The sequence below is a fragment of the Manis pentadactyla genome, chromosome 1 (genome assembly GCF_030020395.1).
Source record: "Manis pentadactyla isolate mManPen7 chromosome 1, mManPen7.hap1, whole genome shotgun sequence".
Classification (NCBI taxonomy): domain Eukaryota; kingdom Metazoa; phylum Chordata; class Mammalia; order Pholidota; family Manidae; genus Manis; species Manis pentadactyla.
In genome coordinates, this window is record NC_080019.1 from 97,190,869 (window position 1) to 97,213,727 (window position 22,859).

At 29.8% G+C, this 22,859-nt stretch overlaps 1 protein-coding gene across 1 annotated transcript in view; it reads right to left on the reverse strand.

The window, feature by feature from the left end:
- Nucleotides 1–22,859, reverse strand: part of SI (sucrase-isomaltase) — an 84,972-nt gene that overhangs the window by 52,806 nt on the left and 9,307 nt on the right. The window contains exons 7-18 of the mRNA XM_036906253.2: nt 21,628–21,799; nt 20,109–20,208; nt 19,054–19,166; nt 16,182–16,307; nt 15,458–15,589; nt 15,252–15,371; nt 12,930–13,043; nt 9,188–9,272; nt 8,142–8,259; nt 6,404–6,575; nt 3,480–3,596; nt 770–924 (exon numbers count right to left, since the gene is read on the reverse strand). Coding sequence (XP_036762148.2) covers nt 770–924; nt 3,480–3,596; nt 6,404–6,575; nt 8,142–8,259; nt 9,188–9,272; nt 12,930–13,043; nt 15,252–15,371; nt 15,458–15,589; nt 16,182–16,307; nt 19,054–19,166; nt 20,109–20,208; nt 21,628–21,799 — 1,524 coding nt within the window. The remainder of the gene's footprint in view (nt 1–769; nt 925–3,479; nt 3,597–6,403; nt 6,576–8,141; nt 8,260–9,187; nt 9,273–12,929; nt 13,044–15,251; nt 15,372–15,457; nt 15,590–16,181; nt 16,308–19,053; nt 19,167–20,108; nt 20,209–21,627; nt 21,800–22,859) is intronic.

The following is a 22,859-nucleotide window of genomic DNA, read 5'->3' on the forward strand; positions in this document are numbered from 1 at the left end:
AATTCCCTGTTTTGTTTAGCTCTTTCATTTTTTCCCTGGGAATGATATTGGCTTTAATTTTGTTTGTTTGATGTGTCATTTAATCTATAGTTCTTACATCCTTTTGGTTCATTTGCACTCAAAGAAGAAGAAAAGAAGGAACAAAAGAAGAAAGAGAAGAAAAAAGAAACGTAGGAGGAAGGGAAGAAATTATTTCATCTGAAACTCAAAAAGATCTATCATGTATGATGAGGTTGCTTATTATCTGTAATTAACAACTAGGCTGTGTAATTCATTTTCTTCTGTAACATAGGTTTATAAAGTACCAGAAGCCTTTCATATTCTTTCTTCTTTTTAAAGGTTTTCATTATAAATTCCCATTTTGACGTGGATTTGAAAGGGTCTTGCTTTGGTCAAGATATCCAGAGACTTTTTAATAAATTCTATGCTACACTAACTCTTGATCTATATTTAGATGATATTTGTAATATATACATGATGTGCCTTCAACACTTCTGCATTTAATCTTACTGATATAATTCCCTTAATATATTCTACATATCTCTTTCTATTCTGTTCATTCAATTCTCACAATACTAGCTTAATCTTGTCCAATTCACTGAATTAATTATATTTATTATCATCATTTTACAGTTCATCAAATAATTTACACAAAGATAAAAACAAGCAGCAGAAATCAACATGATATCCAGATTTATTGTCATTAATTTTTCAATATTTATCTGAATATAATTCAAAAGATATTAAAATGATTGAATGTAGTACTCACTCATGAAGAAATGGCCTGACTACTGTTTCTCCAAACTTATGGGCTTTATAAAACAGAGTGTAAAGGTGAGGTAATAAGGTATAGCGAATATTCAAATAGTTCCTTGATGAATTAACTAAAAGAGAATTCTGTCCAAAAAATGCTGGATCCTGATGCTTGTGATAAAAAGAGAAATTGAAATACATTGAAATCCAAGTATAAATTAAAACATAAGCATTTAATCTATTTTTGAAAAGCAAATTGTATATATTTCAGCTTGTTTATAAAAAGTTGAAATTACTCCTATTTCATCATCAAAGTACATGAATATTTCTAGTTTTTATGTTTCTTTTTGGATTTTTTTAATGGAGGTATAATTGATACACAGTATTATATTGTTTTCATACAACACAGTGGTTCAACAGTTACATTATTAAATCCTCATTCCAACTATTTCTGTTATTATATGTCAACACAGAAAAATGTTGCAGAACCATTGGCTATGTTCTTCATGCTGCACTTTTGTCCACATGACCAATTTACGATATGATTGAGACTTTTGTGCACCTTCATCCCCTTTATGTTTCTCACCCAGCCAGCCCATCTCCCTCCCCCATGGTATCCACCAGTCACTTCTCAGTATCTCTGAGTCAAGTGCTGTTTTATTCACTTTTGTTTTTAGATCCAGTAAATAAGTGAAATCTTATGGCATTTGTCTTTCTCTGCTTGGCTTATTTCACTTAGCATAATACCGTTTTGGTCCATCCATGTTATCACATATGGAATAATTTCCTTCTTTTTATGGATGAATAATATTCCATTGTGTATATGTACCATATCTTTATACATTCATCTACTGATGGACACTTTGGTTGCTCCCATATCTTGGCTATTATAAATAATGTGTCAGTAACCATAGGAGTGCTTATATCTTTTCAAATTGGGGTTTTATTTTCTTTGGGTAAATTCCTAGAAGTACAATTACTAGGTAGTATGGTATTTCTATTTTTAGTTTTTTGATGAACCTCCATACTACTTTCCACAGTGGCTGAACCAATTTACATTCCCTCCAACAGTATAGGATGTTTCCCTTTTTTTCCACATCCTCATGAACTCTTGTTTTAATTAAACTTTATTTTGAAGCACACATTTCCCATTTACATACAAACATTAAGAGAAATTAAGAAAATATTTTAACAGAATTTTTCACCTATGCTATTTGTAGTAGATTGAATTATTGGCTTCAATTTTCATGTTCCCTTGTGCCTACAACCTTTGGCCATAACTTTGCACTCCCTACCACTACAGGGACTTACTCATCACTTGACTTGGTGCTTATCTATGTGACATACTCTGGCCAATGGAGTCTTGGTACATGTGACACATTCAAGGAAGGGCTTGAAGTGTGCTTGCCTCAGGACTTTCTGCCTGTGCCTTGCCATTGCCATCAGAAAAAATGAGGCCAGGTTTTCTTCTGGCCCAGGATACAGGGTATACAGCTGCCTGGCCAGCTTGCAGGCTTATAACTTGAAGGACCCCCTCCCTGCTGAGCCCAAGAGAGATCAGCTGACCCTCTCAGCCAAAGTGCACTGGTATGAGCAAAGCTGCTTAGATGACCTGCTATGGGTAACAAAAGTGAGGGTACCAGCTACTGCTTCCCTGGGTTCACCAACATGTTTACCCTGAAGCCATGTTTCACTGGGGTTGTTCCCAGCTAACCAACGAGCATAGAGGGAAATACTATTTTGGCCTCCTTTCTTGTCTTCATCTTCACTAGAATCAGACCTGAATTGTGATCCAAAGGCTCTCTCCACTTTCTTCTGCTCCTTCATTTTTATCTCTCACAATAAATCTCTAAAATGTCTAATTCTGTCTTGACATCTGCTTTTTAGAGGACAGAAATGAACAGAGTGTAATGTAATTCATATCAGAATCTCCCATGAACTCAAATTTCTTGAAAGCACCATTTAGGTAGATTAGGAAGTGACTAATCTCCATTTGATACCTTACACTTCTCTAGCATGTCTCTTCCCAAACTGAGCTCTCAGAGGCGGTCCCTCTCCTCAGACAGAGTTAATGCCCTATGTGTATCAATGTATGAACAGTGAATAATTTCTTAATCAATAATTACTTAACTGGTTTAATAGTTTCACCTAATCTCCTCATTCCCTATGAAAAATATGTCTATGAGAGCACACAGCATATTGAATTCTCAGGGCTGGTAAAAAAGCTCAGTATGTCTATGTACTTCTGCTCCCATCATGTTTAAAAAGTTCAGATGCATGTTTAAAAAGTATTAGTTCTATTGTTTACCAGCCTGTCATTGCAGTTTTACTTATAGAAAAAAGACTCTGACTTCAACATGTTTCACAAGTGTTTTTAATTTCTTGTTTCTTTAATGAAACAAAAACTACAAATTCTTGAACTTACACTGTTAGAATGCAATAAATCCAGATTTATAAAGTTTTGGTTTTAATGTAAAAGATTGTGATTTAACACACTTGCATATGTTTTAGGCTGAAATAAAGAATTTATGACTATACTGTTTTCTGATTTTCTATTTGACCCTTTCTTATAGATAAAATATTTAGGCCTTGAATAGAGGACTTCTTTTCTTTATGAATTATGCTATGAACTTCAAGGCCATATATTCATTAGATATAAAATTAAGTACATCACTAAAAATAGGATAAAGTTTTATTTTGAAACACAGAGAACAAGTGGCAAGTACCTGATATCCTTCTGCATTATGGTTTCTGGAAAATGGATAAAATGCCCCAAGCTGCATCCATCTTCTGCAAAGTTCTTCCGTGGTTTCAACCACAAATCCACAGATATCTGCTCCAATCTAATAAAATATACATCGATTGTTTATAGGGTAAAGATTCTCAAATTTCCACATTTTATGGCTCTACTGATTAATTTGCAATACAAACTTTGTGTTGACTGTCTTCATATACTCTTTCTTAATTTTTCCTAATATATAATCTTTCTTAATTTTCTTAAGTTTATTTTCCATTTTTGCTACAAACTTACCTTTATTTGTATTGTTTTACACTCTTTCATTGTCTCTATGTATTTTCTTAGCCTTATGTATTTATTTTCTCCTTTGATCTAATCACTCTTGATTCAATGTAAAAGGTAAAATTATAGTATTAAAATGTGTTGCTTCTGAATATGAAACTCATGTTCTAGGATTTAATTTTTCCCATTTATAATATATTACTGTAGGAATAAAATAGTAAAAAACATTGCCTTGTAAATACCCATATCAAATTGCATTCCTCTTCCTTTGAGGACCCTCCAGTAAAAAACTACTGTTTTTTTAACTGTTTTTAAGCACTTCTTTATTTTTTGAAATTGTATTATGTATCAACTGATTATTTTTTAGGTTTATTGGAAGCTTACACTGATCAAAATTGGTTGTACCCATTTGTAAGCATAGTGACAAAACAGGAAAATTCTCATTGCTCCACCTTTTTAACAATTCCTGACATTTTCAGACTTTTCATTTTTACCACCTATATATGAAATGTATCTCACCAAAATTTTTACTTGTATTTCTCTGGTTACTAGGGAAGTTGAGGCTTCTCAATATTTTTAGTGAATCTAAAAGTGTTTTAAATTCTATTAATTGCTTATTTATATTCTTGGTTAATTTTTCTATTGTTTTTTTTTTACCTTCTACAGATTTAATAGGCACTTTAAATTGAGTATTAACCATGTATTGGTTATATGAATTAGAAATATCATTTATAAGTATATAAGTAACTTTTTATTTTTAGCCTTTTAATATAGTCTTTTGATGAACAGTTTTCATTTTTTTGTAATCAAATTTTACATGTTTCTTTATTTATGCCTCCTATTTTCTGTTTAAGAAATTATCCACTGACTTAATGTCATGAAGTTACCCACTGATATTTTCTTCAAAAATGTTTAAAGTTTACCTTTCACATATGGGTATTTAATCCATCTGGGATTGATTTTTGTGTATGGTATGAGACATAGGCTCACTTTACTTAATTTTTTAAGTGGGCCATCAATTGTCAATATGAATATTTGATACTTTTCTCACTGATCTATAGTGATAGTGCTATCATTTAACATATTTCCATTAGTAAAGGGGCCTGTGTCTTATTTTACCATATTAGTCTATTTGAACATCCACAGTCAAGTATCATTGTGTTATATTACTGTTTTATCTGGCAGGGCAAATCCTTATAGTCTTTTCTACTTCTTTAAGTTATAATGTGTTTCACATGAAGTTTAGAATAATCTTTATGTGTTCCAAATTCCCTTCAGTTTAAACGAATATCACTCAATTTTGTTAAAAGCTTAGGAAATATGCATATTTCAAATATATTAAGCCTTCTTCCCCTATGAATGTGATATATCTTTAGTTATTTAAAATGTTCTCAAAAAACTCTTACACTTAGTTTCAATACTTATTTCTTATTATTGTTTATTAATTTGTTGCTATAATAAATAACATCTTGTAAAATACAATGCAACATTGTTTTTTGCAAAACTTGCCATAAATTGGTCTACTTTCTTTAAATTTTCAGTCACTTTGTACGTTGTTCATTTTCTCTAGAGACTTGGCTTTCATTACATTAATTTTTTTCTCTTATTTACATCATCTATATCTTTCTTTAGGTTTACCCTGTTTTTCCCTTTTCCATTTCCTTCATTCATTTCACTCATTAATAGTCAGTCTTTCTTTGTTCATTTGGTTTTAATCTAGGCATTTAAGCCTATAAGTTTTCCTTTAAATGCTGATTTAACTAATACCCCACAGTTTTGATAAGAAGTATAAGTTAATATTCAGTTCTAAGGGGTCTTCCCACCATTTCCATTCAGTTTATATTATTAACTCACAAATCACTTGATCATGTTCTTTATAATTTCCAAATTCAAGACGTGTACATGTGTGTGTGTGTGTGTGTGTGTGTGTGTGTGTGTGTATGTGTGTATGTGTGCATATGTATTTTAAGTTTTTTATTTAGTTGGTTTTGGTTTTGATTTTGTTCAGTGCACATGATAAGAATAAATGAATCACTATTATTTCCTATATTTGACATTTATTTTTGTTTTGTAGTGGTCCTTTTTAGTGCTGAATATCAACAGTGCGTACTTCTTTTTTTGCTTGATATAAACAGAGACTTACCAGATTTCCTATGTTTGGAATTGCCTAGTATACATTTTCTCTGATTTAAAATTTTCAGTTTCACCATCATTATATTTTACCTTTTAAATAGAGAAAATACCTTTGTTTTTTAGCCTCAACTGACAACCTAGTATTTTAAATATATTTAGACTTTTGACATTTACTTTTATTACCAATATATTTGGATTTTTTCCTACCATCGTATCAGTTGTTTTATTATATAAGACTTTTTTTGCTTTGTTTATATTGATATTCGCTTCATGAATTATTTTTATTTAATTAAATTTTGTCATCTTATTTTCCTACTTGAATGGCTTGAATGTTACAGACATCATCCATATTCTTATTTTTCGTCTAACTTTCCTAAGAATAAAGATGGAATATTTCTGACATATCTTTAATGATTTTACCAAAAATCATTAAGGTGATATTACAAAATTAAGTGTAATTCACAGCTTTTATAAATCACATTGTATGAAAGTAGTTACCATAGGCATTCCAAACAAACTAAACTCCAGCATCCCTGTGATAGACCATTCCATTTGTTCCCACGAAGCAGTGTTGTCTCCTAACCAATGTGCAGCATGCCTTCCAGATCCAGCAAAAGTTGACCGGGTGAGAATAAAGCTTCTCTTATTAGGAAAAACTGTTTCTAGAGCTCTAAAAATAAAATAAAATTTATAAATAAGATTTATTTAAAAATAATAGTGATATAGGTAAAAATTAGTGAGAATATTTGATATCTTGATCTGGATGATAGTTACATGAGAGTGTATGAATGTCAAAATTCATCAAATTGTACACTAAAGTTTGGGCATTTTATGTACGTACCTTAATTTTTAGAAAGTCCAGAAGTCAGTGATATTTATAGATTCTAAATTCTTAAGTGCATATGTAATAGTTCCTAGAGCTAAGCCATAATATTTACAACTAGTTTATCAATCTTTTATACTGATTTTGTACCTAGCTATTTTCTAATTTAAATATATTCTGATCAAACATAGAAAAGGAAATCCAAAGATGATTCACTCTTTGAATGACTTCCTTTACCAAATTAAACAAACATGGGCTTTCTGCATCCATTCAACATTTGTTTTTGAAAGACATTGTTTAAACTCACTGAAATTCCTTTATCAGATAAAATGTAGTTATCTGAATTTGAATCCAGTATACATTTTTGTGGCCCAGGAATGATAACTATGTGTTAATGTCTGCATTTTCAAATATTAGCAAGCAATGTTGGGATAAATTTACATATCTGAGAAGCATTTTATTTTGTTTGTTTCCTGAAGTTCACAATCCATAACTACTAGCATTTTCATATCTACTAATACCTGAGTATTATTGACAATTTTTGTTTCATAAATGAGAGATAATGAGAGAAACATACAAATGTTTAATTCAGCATATAAAGTTATCCAAACTTCACTAGTAAAAATACAATAGTATTCTCAGGTGTCTTCTCTATATTATTACCCTTATAATATTGATATTATATATACCCTTCTTCTTTCTAGAATTTATTTATACAGAATGTTTAAAAAGTGAAGTAAACAAACACTATGAAGACAGTGTATAAAAGTTTTGATTTCATGGTAGGAGTTTGGACCAAACAAACATGAGTTTAAATTAAAACTCAATCATATTTGTTAATGAGAAAATTAAAAACGTATTGAGGCCAAGGTCTAGGTCATATTGACTATTGCCTTATAGGTCCTTATACAATGGTCAGAAAGTAGTAAGCAATCAAATGACTGTCTGCTTCTTTTGTTTTGTACATGTTCCTTTCTTATATACAGGCAACATATTTCATTAGAAAATTGGGAGCTACTACACAGAAAACCAAATTTTAATTGAAACCCTTGTTTTTGAAAAACAGTTAAAGATATTCTCACAGCACCATTCTCCCAGGTCAACTGTGAAGTTTATGCTTAGAACACAATTATTTAGACATAGCAAACCGAATAGAAATTTTGTAGGATATTTTAAATCTATGAATTCAAAATAATCACAGTTTAATCTATATACCTTGTAGTACATGTATAACTAATTTACAAATTTGTGTATATTAGTAAAAAGTGATGTTTTTAATGTCCTAAATTTTTAATATTAAAATATTATCTTTCTTTGCTTTCTTAGTCTTGCTATTTTCCAACTATATTAGTAAATTATCAAATATATTTCTAGATAATAAATATGAAAGAGATTAAGTGAAATTGCACTTACTTCTCTGTGGCTATAGCCATGCTGTATCCATAGAGGCTGTGAACATCATACTGTTTTCCCCAGTATTGCACAGCATCCATGCAAATTGTTTTGGAATACATGAGTTTGTCAAGAATATCTTAAAAAAAAATACATAAGAACTTTTCCTTAAAAAATACTTTGCCATTTTAAATGTAATCCTTAAATGATATGCTATGTAATACCATACTTCATTTAAAAAAGATGAAAGAGGACAATTTAAGCCAAGTCCATTTACTTCTGTTTATTAACCATTAAATTTGCACTTACACTATTGAGTAAGCAAATTACTCAAAATGATTTATTAATTATTTGTTAATAAACAAATCCATAGAATAAAATAGCCTTTAGTAATGAACAAGACATATACACACTGTATTGTATATTGCATAACTATAGGCCTATTTTAAAGTTTTATAGTAGATTAGCTAATTTAAATATAATCTAATTTTACACATGTAGACCTGTTACACAATTACAAAACATTCAAATCTCTGCTTTTCAATTTTTTATTGTGCTTTAATTTGCAGGCTTATATAGGGATACAGTAATTATTATCTTTCTTTATATATCCTTAGAGCAATCTACTCCTCTAAGAGCACACCTTTTTCTACTATTTACTGACTTTAAGTGTTGAGAAACATCTTTTAGAATATGTGAGATATAATTATTCATATTAGGTACATTCTAATAACTGCACAGAGTTATAACAAAGTGCTCATGGAAAAAATTTGATCACTTGAATTATGATAGCAAAACAACTTTTGTTTATTTTCATTCATTATTTAAACATGGGCAGTTTAACAGTGGTAAAGATAAATCAATATTCTATAGGTAGATTGAAAATCAAGTTCCTTATCTTATGCATCAATATTTTAGCCAAAATTAAAACAAACAAAAAACACATTTATTTCAGTGTTGTAAAACTATAACAAAGTTTGTAATGTAGAAATATATGTTGGAATTTATCATTCAACAAGGAAAATTATTCTCAGTTAATGGTAAGTAGATAACCAAATGAAATTTACCAGGAGTGAAAGGTGGATAGTTCAGTTTGTTGTCACTGCATCCTTTCTGTGAACCTTGTACAAAACTGGAAACTTCATTCATATCCTAAATGGATATAGAAATGAAAAGTGGCACATTTTAAGTAATTCTAAGCCATATTAACAGAAACTCTTTAGTTGTTTACATTATTTTATCTAAGGCAGCCATGATATTCTTTTACTCCTATGTTTACCTGCCTAAAATGAAACTTGCTTAACTATGCTTACTACTTGGTTTTCCCTCCAGGTATGGACAAGTCATTGTACTGAGAAAAATAATATGATTTTCTCTTGCATAAATGCATATGTCAGGTATCTTAAATGGGATTCAGGAATTGTATACAACCAAAATGTGCTTAATTTACCTAGTTTTAAACATACATATAAAATATTAATCACATTATACATATTAAGCAATTCTTTTCTAAATAGTTGTATCAATCTTCTCACTGTAAGCCTATCATTGTACACTTTTCCGGCACATTTCATTTACTCAACATAGTTTGTTCATTTCAGCTGGCATTATCTTGTTTCTGTGATGGGCACTGCCACAGCTAGGCACAGCATTCTTTACCTAGCCCACCACTCCTATATTTCCATGAAAGAATGAAAGTGAAAAAGGCTGAAATGAAAGATAGCTGTTTAGTGTTCTAATGAAAATATTTATGACCTTACTGAATCCCTAGAAGAGTCTCAGGGAACCCTAGGGCTGCTGGACCACATTATGAGAAAAGGCAACCTAAACATCTCCGGAGACAGAGTTGTGGGGTATTGTGTTTATGGACTTTTATGCCTTATAAAATTAGGCACCAATCTTGTCTTGCCACTTACTAGATCTATGACCATAGCCAGTTAATTAAAGTCTTTGGACTAAAAAAAAGTAATGTATATAAAATCATATGTCACTCTACACATGCTCAAGATGTGTATTTTTCTCCTGTTCATTGCACTGACAGACTTCCACACATTTTTGGGCTTTATTTCCCACATCTCTATATGTTGCCTTTGCTGTCACAAAGGTATCACACTCAGTCAAGTTCCTTGCTAATTTTGTTTTCCTCAAAAGTATATTTTCTTTATTCTCTTCCCTCTCCCCTCCATGTCACACTTAGATGGAATTAATGGGAGAAATTTAAGGATGCTCATGGGAGGAAAAGACCAAGTTTCTCTCTGTTGAATAGATTTTAAAAAACGTTTCCATTTCTCAAACTTTTTTAATAGCCATAAATAAGGAAAAGTATGTAATTATTCTAGAGTATACACTGGGTTTATTTTATTGAAATTCCCTAGATATTATATTCAATTTTGTTTTCCTATGTCCAGTAATATTAATGCAAAGGAACACTTTGCATTAATAGTTACACAGCCAACAATTTTAGATAAACCAATGCATTTTTCTTCATGAATCCATCAATTAAATTCAAAATAACTTCAATTACCAAAATTCATATTGAGAATAGAATTGAATTATTTTAAATTTTAAGTCTTTTTCTAGACCATGTTAACACCTCCTGCATATAATATTCAATGAAAAAATGCAAGGGCAATACATTTAGCTATGGAATTAGTATTAGTCTATTTGAATTATATATTTGCAAACATGAAATAAAATTCACAAGACCCTCCAGCATTCACTCAAAAATACATTATTTATGTAATTTAAGAATAAACATGATTTTTAAAGAAAAACAGTATTTGATTTCACGTGAAAGAATAGATCAAAAACATTTAGAAATTTTATCATGCACCCATGTACACGATTAAATCAATGTAATATTTTCACCGGTTCACAATATTAGGGAAAAGAGTCTTCTGTACTCAAGAAGATAAATTATTAACTTCTAAAGGAAAAAAAACCATAACACTTTAACATGATTTTAATCATATTTTATAATAAATACAGCATTTGCTATTTATTTATCATTTATTGAAATGTCTTGTTTCATTGGTAAGATAGCAGGTTAGAGTTACTACACACAATTTAATAGAAATTATTTGTATTTTTATGTATTTTGTATATCTGCCCTCTTGGAAAGTATTTTCTACTAACTTAACCAAATGATTTAAGTAATGCTACCTTTCCCTAATGCCATGTAAAAATAAATTTGATTAGCACATACATTTTACAATCAGTAGATTCAAAGCACCATAAGTGATGGGGCAAAGGCCTCAGTGGATTTATAGTAACTAGTGTAACTAGAGATATTTAAGGCATGTTCAAATCATCTGAAGTCAAGCAATGGCTATTTCTAGGAATTGTCAATACTGTTTATAGAGATATTTCTGAATGTTCTTAAGATCCATTGAAAATTGTGTAGAAAAAAATCTAGTGTTTTTTTATAATTTCATATTTAAAGTAAATCTAAATTTAAATAGCCCCATTTTCTCATATTTTTTAAATAATTCAATTTTTTAGGAACTGTATAAAATGTGGAGAGAATATAACCAAATGAGCCCTCAGTTATTTGGATATGGAATGTGTTTGGATATTTCTTCTCAATGCATTTTAAGTTTCCTAATACTATACATTAAATTATTAGACTTCTTTACAAAAGAATGCTGCTTATTAGATTTTTAAGAATGAAATAAATGTAAACATGACTACAAAAAGACACCTATTTGTTCAGAAAGCGGAAATGGTCTTTAAATTTTAAAATATTAACTAATGCTTTTATTTTGAACACACAGTTTTGATCTTAATTATACCAAATGCAATAGGCTCTTATTTCTTAATTATTAAATTATCTCAAGAGTGATGCAGAAAAAGAGAATTCAAGTGCATTATATGTTTATATGCAACAATCTATTTTTCAAACTAATGTAATTTTCTAACGTGATTTTGACATTTAAACTTAAAATTCAAAAACAGCATGGAATCTAAATTAGAAATCTATTAAATTATAAAACTATTTTTAAATTTGACATAAAAATAAAATTTTGTCAGTTAAATAACAACACTACTTTTTACTGTATATCCATTCCATCAGAAAAAATATTCTGAAGAAAGTGAAACAATTAAAGAAACAATTTAGCAGTAGGATTTGGCAATAATTCAAATAAAAGCTGGAATTATTCATATAATAATTCAATGTATAGGCTGTATATCCACAACTTATACACTCTATGTGTTACCTCAGTGATATTAAATGTCCTTTGGAAGCATATGGATTATTAGTTGTGCATGTGTTTAAGCATCTGTATTATATCAGAACAACTCTTTTTCAGATGCTCTTCTTTTTCCCCTTCCCTCCCTTTCTTTGGATGGATCAGATATTTCAGCCTTCAATGGATGTAGGAAATGGATCTCTTCCTATAGCACAACCAAATTCTCTTTCACTATTTCTAAAGTGTCATTTATACTTGTAATTCTACTCTAATGGAGTCAAATTCTTTCCTAGCAAGAAAAAATAGAGAAAGAAACTTTTAATTTATATTAAGTAATTATTTGTCAAAAAAGAGACACCTTTGTGACAAACATTAAATTTATTCTATAAAATGTATTACTGGAGAAGAAAAATCTCAGTTTTCAGTTTTTACTTTGTATTCTTTCTAACCCATGAACATGACAAGTATAATATTTATACATCTAGAGAAGTATTTTAAAAGCTTTTAACTTTGTGTTTGACACAACACAAAACATATCTTGTCAAACTTAATACTTATTTTATAGAAAAATAATTCTATGTTCATTGTCCAGTATCACTGGCTTAAAATAGGTACTTACAATCCAAAGTCCATCATATTGCAGTTGTTTATGGAAAATGCTGCATTCATTTGCCCACCAATCTATGCAGTTTGGATTTGTGAAATCAGGGTATACTGTTGGTCCTGGCCATACCTGGAAGAATAGATCATTCACATACATGCATACATAAATAAAAAAGATAAATAGATAAATTAAGAATTCAATCTAATTGAATGAAGAATAGTACAAAAAATATTATAGTTATAATATTGTATTTCTTGAGGTATATGTGATCTATTCACAATCTGTTTACAATAATCTCAGTCCTAATTTAAAATGCAGTAAAGGGTAACTATGTTAATGAAGCATTTAGAAAGGAAAAAATATAAGAACATGGTATAAGGCTGCTATTTTGACTGTAACTAAATTTATCTCCTAGCATTTTAATAGGTTAGGTTGCAAAACAAAGGAAAACTATTTTTTGATAGTTTGATATCTATCTTTGGTGGTAGATAGAAATTGTCTGATAAAATAACTTTCTTTTATTCATTAAACATTACTTCATTCCCGAAAACATTTGCTTTCAAAAAAATATAAGTAAAAAGCTTCTTGTCACAAGAAGAAAACAAATCCTACCATTTGCAGCAACACGGAAGGGGCTAGAGGGTATAAATAAGCCAGGCGGAGAAAGACAAACACCAAATGATTTCACTCATATGTGGAGTATAGGAACAAAAAAAGACAGAAGGAACAAAACAGCAGCAGAATCACAGAACCTAAGAATGGAGTAACAGTTACCAAAGAGAAAGGGACTGGGGAGAATGGGAGGAAAGGGAGGGATAAGGGTGGGGAAAAAGAAAGGGGGTATTACGATTAGCATGTATAATGTCGGGGGGGGCATGGGGAGGGCTGTGCAACACAGAGAAGACAAGTAGTGATTCTATAGCATCTTACTACGCTGATGGACAGTGACTGTAATGGGGTTTGTGGGGGGGACTTGGTGAAGGGGGGACCCTAGTAAACATAATGTTCTTCATGTAATTGTAGATTAATGACAACAAAATTTTTAAAAAACGCTTCTTGTATATATATTTTTTTAACAAAAATAAATATGACACATATGCTGGGCACTCTTTCAAGCATTTTAAATTATTTACTCATTGAACTCTTTACTAAAATTTTAGGAGATAGGAACTTGATTTCATCACTTTTACAGAGGTGGTAGGTACTATAACTAAACCCATTTTACAGAGGAGAGAAATGATGAACAAAGTTACGTAAGTTGCTGAAGGCCACACAACTAATGAGTGCCACAGAAAGAATTTCAACCTAGGCAATCCCTGAATTCATGCTTTAAAATACACTGCACATCTATGCTGCATCTTTATGTTTTATGCCTCTTTAAATTATTTTACTTATTATTTAAAATAATGATGTTAGGCAAGAAGAATTCAATTTCAGATAGTTGGGTGAAATAATATTGTTTTATACCCAAATTATACATACTGACTATCTGATCTCTCCACATCCAACAGAACAAATACTAACAAAATGTATTGTATGAGATGTAGTAAGTATAGAGTTGTGAGGAAGTTCTGTTTTTGTTTCCTTATGGAGCTCATAATCATTTGAAGAAGAGTTTCAAACAGAAATTTTAACCTTCATGAATATGATAAAAGATGGTAGTTAGAATATTCTTCATTATTCTAAATAATACCAAAATAAACATGTTTTTATAAATGATAAATTTATAAATTTCTCCTATTTCTTTTGATTAAATTACAAAAGTGGAATTATTAAGTCAGTGTATCTAGACATTATGGTTTTTGATATGTTTTACAAAGTTGTCTCTGAAAGAATATCTAGATTGGTTAAAAATTATGCATTTGGAGTCTAGTCAGCTTTCTGACTCTGCTCCTTATTAGCTCTATGATATTAGAAAAGTTACCTCACCTCTCTCAAATTCACTTTTTTTCACTTGTAGGGTAAGAATTTAATCATAGCTATTTCATTGTTTTATTGTTAGGATTAAATATGCAAAATAAAACTTAATACTTGGCAGAAAATAATTTATATATGCAATTACTTGACATTGACATCAAATTATCAGAATTTTTTAATAATTTTAATTATATTTGTTAGCTTTAGTTGTGTATATAACATTGAAAATTATCTGTCTTCTTGAATAACTGTTTTATTAGAACTATTGGAATATTTCTAAAATTTCTCCATGCAATCAAAATATCAAATCCAGATTTGAAAACAAATATACACATATGCACACAAACACATTTACAAAAACTTTATTGCTGCACAATAGAAAACCTGAGCAACACAACTTTAATGAATATCATAATTTACCTCTCCAATAATTGGTGTAGTCCCATCTGACTCATTTACCCACACATGTTGTGCATTTCCCCTCTCATAGGATTCATATGCTGTTCCATTGGTACGTTTATTTATGGAAATTGCAGGGTCCTAATAATAGAAAGAAAAAATTGAAGAAAATTAACTTTCAATGATATAAACACTAAAAATATATTAATATTATAATCAGTCATTACCAAAAGGATGACATATTTCTGTCCATGATCATGCAAATCTTGAACAAATTCAGGGAGCCCTTGAAATGCAACATCATCATAAGTGAAGTCCTTTTTTTCTTCCATATAGTCAACATCGGTGATCTGTGTATCCTGAAAATTAACAGAGTACATTTCAATGAACAGTACTGAAAAAACTCTTGAATCACTTCAATCTTTAAGTTCAATTAATGTATATACAAATGTAATTAAGAAGTAAATGAACTTATGTCCTCTTTATTTCACTAAAGATGTAGTGATTCTGTTTATAAAATTAGTTTTTCCAATTCTTAAGTACAAAAGCTTTAAATGATTATATATGCATAATATATCTACACAATGAATCCCATACACATTACCTACATATTACATAAAATACATTTTTATAACATTTAAAAGTCTATACACTTCAAAAAATAAAGTCTGTTAGAAAAACTAAATTAAAAACAAAATGATTTTTTTCACAGTTAAATATGTATTCTGTTCTAGTATGACTCAATCATTTCTCAAAATTTTAAACAGAATTGGGTATTATGTATGGAAATAAAATAAAATTCACTTTGTCTTTAAAAACAGTTTAATAATTCTTATATAGGTAAGATATAGACATAGATATAGATGATAACCCAGATAATTTCCTAATTGTTTTATTATATGGTAATATTTAAGATGTTATATGGTCCCACAAACACTTTATCCCACTTACAAATGGTATGCCAGCTTCCCGATTTCTTTTTACCACTTCTTTCACTACATCAAGTGTCTTATAATTCCAGCGACTCAGTTGGAATCCAAGACTCCAATATGGGGGCATTGCTGGTAGTCCAATGAGCTTGAAGTAAACGGATATTTAATTAGTTGCAATAAAGAGCATTAGATACTAATACTAAATATGCTTCTTATGCTGTTATATCTCTAGCATTCATATAGCTAACTTAAAATTAAACTTCATATTTAAAAGATGTAGTATTACCCATATTTTGAAATGTGTCCTGTATATTCTGTTAGAATTTCATTATGAAACACTTAAACAGTTAATGTTTTGTCACTCATTTTTATTTATTTTGTGTTAAAAATTAGAAAATTAACACTTAAAAAACTAGCATTTGTATAGGTATATTTTGCCTAGCATGGTAAGTTAAAAAGAATAGGATAGCATCAAAGAGATAAAAGAAAAAGGAAATTGTTCTACCACACTCTCACTTACCATAGCAAGAAAATGTATGAATAAATGATCATCTATAAGAAAAAATATGTTTTAAAGTATGCAATTACTATTCCCTTACACTTTGGCACTTATTTTTCTCCTGTTTTTCAAAACTATTAATAAAATATATGTTATACAAGGCTTTCACCTGGTTTTTTCATAAGGTAATTATCTCATTCACCTACAGACTTTGACTTCTTCCCTTCTCACGGGCGCCAATGGAACCTCCTATTTCCACTCCCTTGGTGGCCCAAGAAGGCTCAGTGCATAACCATAACAGATTTTTAATGTCTCATCACAACAAACAAAGGGCATGCTTTTTCACATAATTGATAGTCAATTATTTTTATTAAGGTATCATTGATATACACTCTTATGAAGGTTTCACAAGAATAACAATGTGGTTATTACATTCACCCTTATTAGTCAATTTTTTTCACCAAAAACTGAGTATTATGTTACATTAATACAAATAACTTTATTTGGTATGATGGCTTTTCTTTGGTTTAGCCATATATATATATTTTGGATCTGTGATTTCTCTGTCATCTAAAAACCTACTATGTTGATTTTTGTTTAATTACTCATGTTGAGCTATTATATTCAATTTAAGCATTAAACTTATTTTTAATATAACTTGGTATCAAATAAAACACTAAAAATATCAGTATTTTAAACTCTATTCAAAAACATCAGGTGTTCTGAAGATTTTCTTTTAACATGTAGATGTGGTATTTCTGTGTGTGTATGTGTAACATATATATATATATATATGTGTGAGTGACATAACTTATTTTTCACAAAACTATATAAAATATATTAATTGTATGCTATATAAATTTATTTATCATTTATCTTATACTTTATATATATTCATTGTCTTTAAAACTTATAAAACTATTTGGCCACTCAAATGAATTGTTTTAAATTTTTACATATGAGACCACTAATAGATTACCTAATACAGGAAGGAATTTGTTTTTCTTCAAATAAAAATAAAGTTTCTTTTGTTTATTCTCTACATAATTTGACTCTTGTTTAAGCACAGTAGTGATTAACAGTGTTATATTCTACATTCTACATGTTTTATTACTTAATCTTTTATTACTTAAATTCAAGCCTGCCCATAAAATGATATAACAAGTACACTACTACATGTATGGTGCATTCACATGTCAAATGTGATTCAAACTTAACCACTGATGACCACAGACTTTACTCAGCAAGTAACCGACAACTATCACAAGTAATATTTCACTTTCACAAATCAAATGTCAAATCCTTTCAAAAAATGTGCTGTCCCATTTAGATGGTGTGATACCCATACACAAAGTCTGTATATGGCCATCCTAGCATCACAATTATGATTTCATATTACAGAAAATTTAAATTTGTGTGCTTTTCTGAAATTCACATTTATGAATGGCAATTTGGGAACTGTAGACACTATAAATTATTCAATTGTATCAAAGCCCAGCTACTCTCATTCTGGATTTTTGCTTCCTAATTAAAGTTTTTATAGTAATTACTTCTCCTTTGAGATCATTTTAGAAAGTAGAAACTATATGTCAAAAGATTTATCAATAAAACAAGATTTTAAAGATAGGCATGATCCTTAAATCTTAAACCAATAAAAATAATGTACTTTTCCCATGATAACACTAAGAATTATACATGAAACAGTCATAGGAGAATATGTTTTATGGAATATGTCATATGGAATAAAGTTTTAGAAGCAGGCTCAGGGCATGCTCTGGAGTCTTTACCTCTCTAAGGTCCATCTTGAACTCAGGTACATTAAGATTTTGTTTAATAGGTAAGCAGAAGCTGCTTAGACACTAAACTTAAGATGTAAGACTGACTATGTTTCAAAATTTGCCCTTTTAAGCCTCAGTGTCAGAGCCAATTTTCCTGGAATTTACCTATTATACATTAACAAGGTCCATTAGCTTTTCTCATAATCGGTTAACTCCAGGATATTTATCAAAGGGATACATGACCTATATTTCCATTGCCTATCCTCAGTCTGGATTAAGACACTTCCTTTTACATTTTCCCACCAAAGTAGGTCATGAACAAGTAAAGATTTAATATTTAATGTCTTAATGAAATCTAACCCCTGAGCTCAGCTGCCTAGAAGTAAGAAATAATTTGATATCAGAAATATAGAAATTTAAATATACATAGGCTATATTGTATAGTTAAAACAAAAATAGAAACTACCTATTCATGTCTTAAAAATGGTAAAATTTGAAAATACATTTAGTTAAGAGGCCCCAGATATCACAAATAAAATTATTTAAGCATGTAGACATGCTAGATGAAAGCAAATATGGTAGAAAGCATTTAATAAAATAAACATCAATCATACCTCTTGATACTGTTGAACTACTTGTTCTGGTGTATCTCCTAGAAAGATGTAAAAGTCCAGAATGCCACCTATAACTCTGTAAGTTACTATTGGAGTAGGCTGGATAAAAACCTCTACAAAATAAAAATTGGAAAAGCATATGCAAATCGTAAAAAGGGAGGTACCTAATGATAAAGTAATTGCAGTGTCCACTTAAAATACTTCAGATTAACCACATATTTCTTAAGGTTTTAAAAAAATTATAAGGAAATAAGATATTGAATATAGAAAGAATAGAAGAGAGAAGTAGAGTGCCAAATGTGTATGAGGTTTATGATAAGATATCTCAGGTGTATATTTTTACAGATATTGGCAAAAGCACCCTTAGGAACCACACAGCAAGAGACAGATAATCAGTTCTTTTTCAACAAGAAGATTTCACTCTAAAATTTCATTTCAATTAGTTATTTCAATTGAAGATTTTCTGAAAGATCATATTATGGCATGTTAATTTCTAAGATAAATACACAAAGGTTTTCAGTTTTTCTATATGTAAGACATAGTAATTGCCTGGATCACTATACTGCCTTTGCTAGAATATTATTAATTTTTGTAGCTTTTTATTATCAATATTTACTTCCTAAATATAGGTATTTTACTCACAACATTAAAAAAATGATAAATTACATGAATTATGATAAACTAAAAATTTTTCCTTCTTTCTATCTCTTTACAGACCTTTCTCCTTTCTATTTACAGTGACATGTTAACTTAACAAATGAAACTGAATGAATGGGAACATTAATTTATATGGATGTGTTTCCATGCTGCTCTGAAGGGAAAAGGAAGTGCCTGAATATCATAATATAGCATTCTCTTGCCAAAAATAGAAGCACTGATATGCAAAACTTTATTGTCTCACTAACAACAAAACTTGCTTATAATAATCTCACATATGAAATGATAAGCAATAGAGTTTACTCTGGTATACCATACCTATGATTGGAATAAAGAGAGCAGTTAAAACATTTCAAGTTAAATCACATTTAAATACATGATCAGATAAATACTCTTACCCATTGCATTGCTGTTCATTAAGAAAACACCAAATGACTTTCCAGAAATATCTTCAATGCACATGAAGAATGTTTGATGGCCATATAAGTTGTTATTATTCTATGAAACAAAGTTTGGAAAATTAAAATTTTAAGTATAATTAAAATAAAAGAGCATATGACTAAAAGTGGCCTTTATGAATTCTAGATTGTTTCTGTCAATTAATACTGAAATCTCTATCCCAATTTTCCTACTATATGTACCATCTGAAACAGTGTAGTGCAAAAAACATCTAACATGTATTAATTATTAATATGTTAAGATATAAAATATATAGCTAACATACACATTATACTACTAATAGGTGGCTTAACTTCCCTTTATGTTTTATTACAATTAAATGTTTTAATATGCTATTTCTGTTTTCACAAGGCATTTTACCCATTATGCCCCCCATATGCTGAAGACACAGCAGTGAATTTCAAGATGATGCCCACCTTCATAGAACTTTGGCTGTACATTTGTTGAGAGCTGATAAATAGATGAAATGGTGGAAGCAAGTTGGAAATACATTTTTATGGTCAAAGAAAAGAGACTTCTTGCCTGATTGAATATGGAGATTTAAAGGAAAGAATGTATAGAAAATAGTTATGAGGTTCTCCAGCTAGTGTTTATTACAGATAATGATGCTATAAGTAAAGATTAGCAGAATTTATTAGTAGATCTGTACCAAATGAGGCTTTTTAAAACAAGTTACTCTCTTTTGGGATGAAATACTTAACATTGTCATTAAAAAAATCACTAACATTTGATTAAAGCAGTCATGAACCAATCAAAAATAATTTTTTTAAATGATATAGTCTTTGTCCTAAAGAATATAATCTAGAAGTATAAACAATATATATGTAAGTAATACACCATGATAATTGTCATACTAAAATATGAATAAAGGGTTAGAAAATAAAGACTAATCATGTATGGGGAAATTCTTGAGGTAAAACTTTAAATAAGTTCTCAATGACTTATTTTATGAATAATAAAGAACTTTAAGTTTCCATACTTAGAAAGAAAACTAACCCCCTATGCAAATGTGTGTACTTATGGAAGATTATTATATGTTATGGAAGAAGAAAAAGTAGGCAGATATGTATGATATGCTGTCCAAAAGATAGGCAGGCACCATATAGTACAAAACCACATAGAACATGGTAAATGTTTAGTATTATTCTAGTACAATGACTAGCCAAGGATAGGTTTAAATACAGGAGTGATTAGAAAGGGAATAATAAAATCTAGAAAGATAAATAAAAAGAAAACATCTATAAAGTGGAAATATCTATTTAAACATTTATAAAATCTGTCAGTTACTTATTGAGTTAATTTAGGACATTGCTATCAATCCTCACCCCTTAAGTAAACAATCTTCTTTGTTTTCTTTGTGGATTGGTACCACTGACATCAATTAAATGATGGTTTCAAATAGGGTAACATTATTGTCTGCCCTAATATGGTTTTATTTTTAACAAGGAAGTTCCTTACATCACCAGGAAGTTGATCCCTGGTAAAAATTGGCCATGTTTTCCAATACAAATCATGACGAAATCTCTTATGAATATGTTCCCCCAAGCCATACATGTATTCACTGGGAAGTTTGGTTGAGATCTGTAAGTACTGGTCAGAGTATACCAGGGGACCGATACTGGTGTCAAATCTGTACCATGAAAAAAAGAAATAAATGATCTGAAAACATAAAATGTTCTATCAAATATGGTTCTATGTTATTATCCAGAATTGTGGATTTGTTTCATTTCAAATATGTCATTCTTTAACCATGATTACTTCTTTGGAACACATGAATTACATCCTAACCAGAAATTGTTGATTCCATCAACACAATTTGCTTCATCATCACTAATATGATTCTTCACAGGCATCTGTCCTTTAAATCTTCATCACAGCTCTTTTTTTCTTTATTTTTTTTTAGCATAACTAACATAAATCCCAGTTCAAAAATAACAAAAATTGACTAAGTTAATTCATGTTTTCTAAGGTGAGAAACTGGTAAACAGCAGAGCCAGATTTCAAACCCAGTTCTGCCTTGCTCAAGAGACAGGATTTGAAAACACAGAGCTGTATTGGCTTCCATACCCCAATTATATATATTAAAATTAAGTTCACAATCATTTTTCCATAAAGAAAAAGGTTTGTTTTATGCATATCAAATACATAATACAAGAAATGTTAAATGTCATTTGACACTTCTGTGATTTAACCTAAAATCAATTACAAATTATTAAAATACATTGAAGAGAAGTAGTATTGATCAGATTCAATCTTGACAATTGCTTAATTAATCTATCTACAAAATGCAAGAAAATTTATCTTGAAAATTACTAAATTCCTTGCCACAAATATTACTCAAAATACATTCTGAATGAAGTTATTTACACAATACTTTATATATATATATATATATATGGTCCTGTTTGATCCTATATAAATTGGCAACAATGTGATAAATGATGGAGAAAGGACACAACAATTCTTTGTATGCAAAAATATAGGCAAGGCAAAAATTTTGTCAGTAATGCTCTTCTCCTTCATCTTTGGTTGGTCCAAATTTGTGTATTTTCATTCACATTCTCACACCTTCCTTCCATCCACAGGGAATAAAATCCTGTCAACCATTATAATATTTACAAAGATGTACACCCACCCTCTTTTGGGGGACCTTTATTCTTTCTGAAGATGTCTTAAAGTTAAGACTTTCT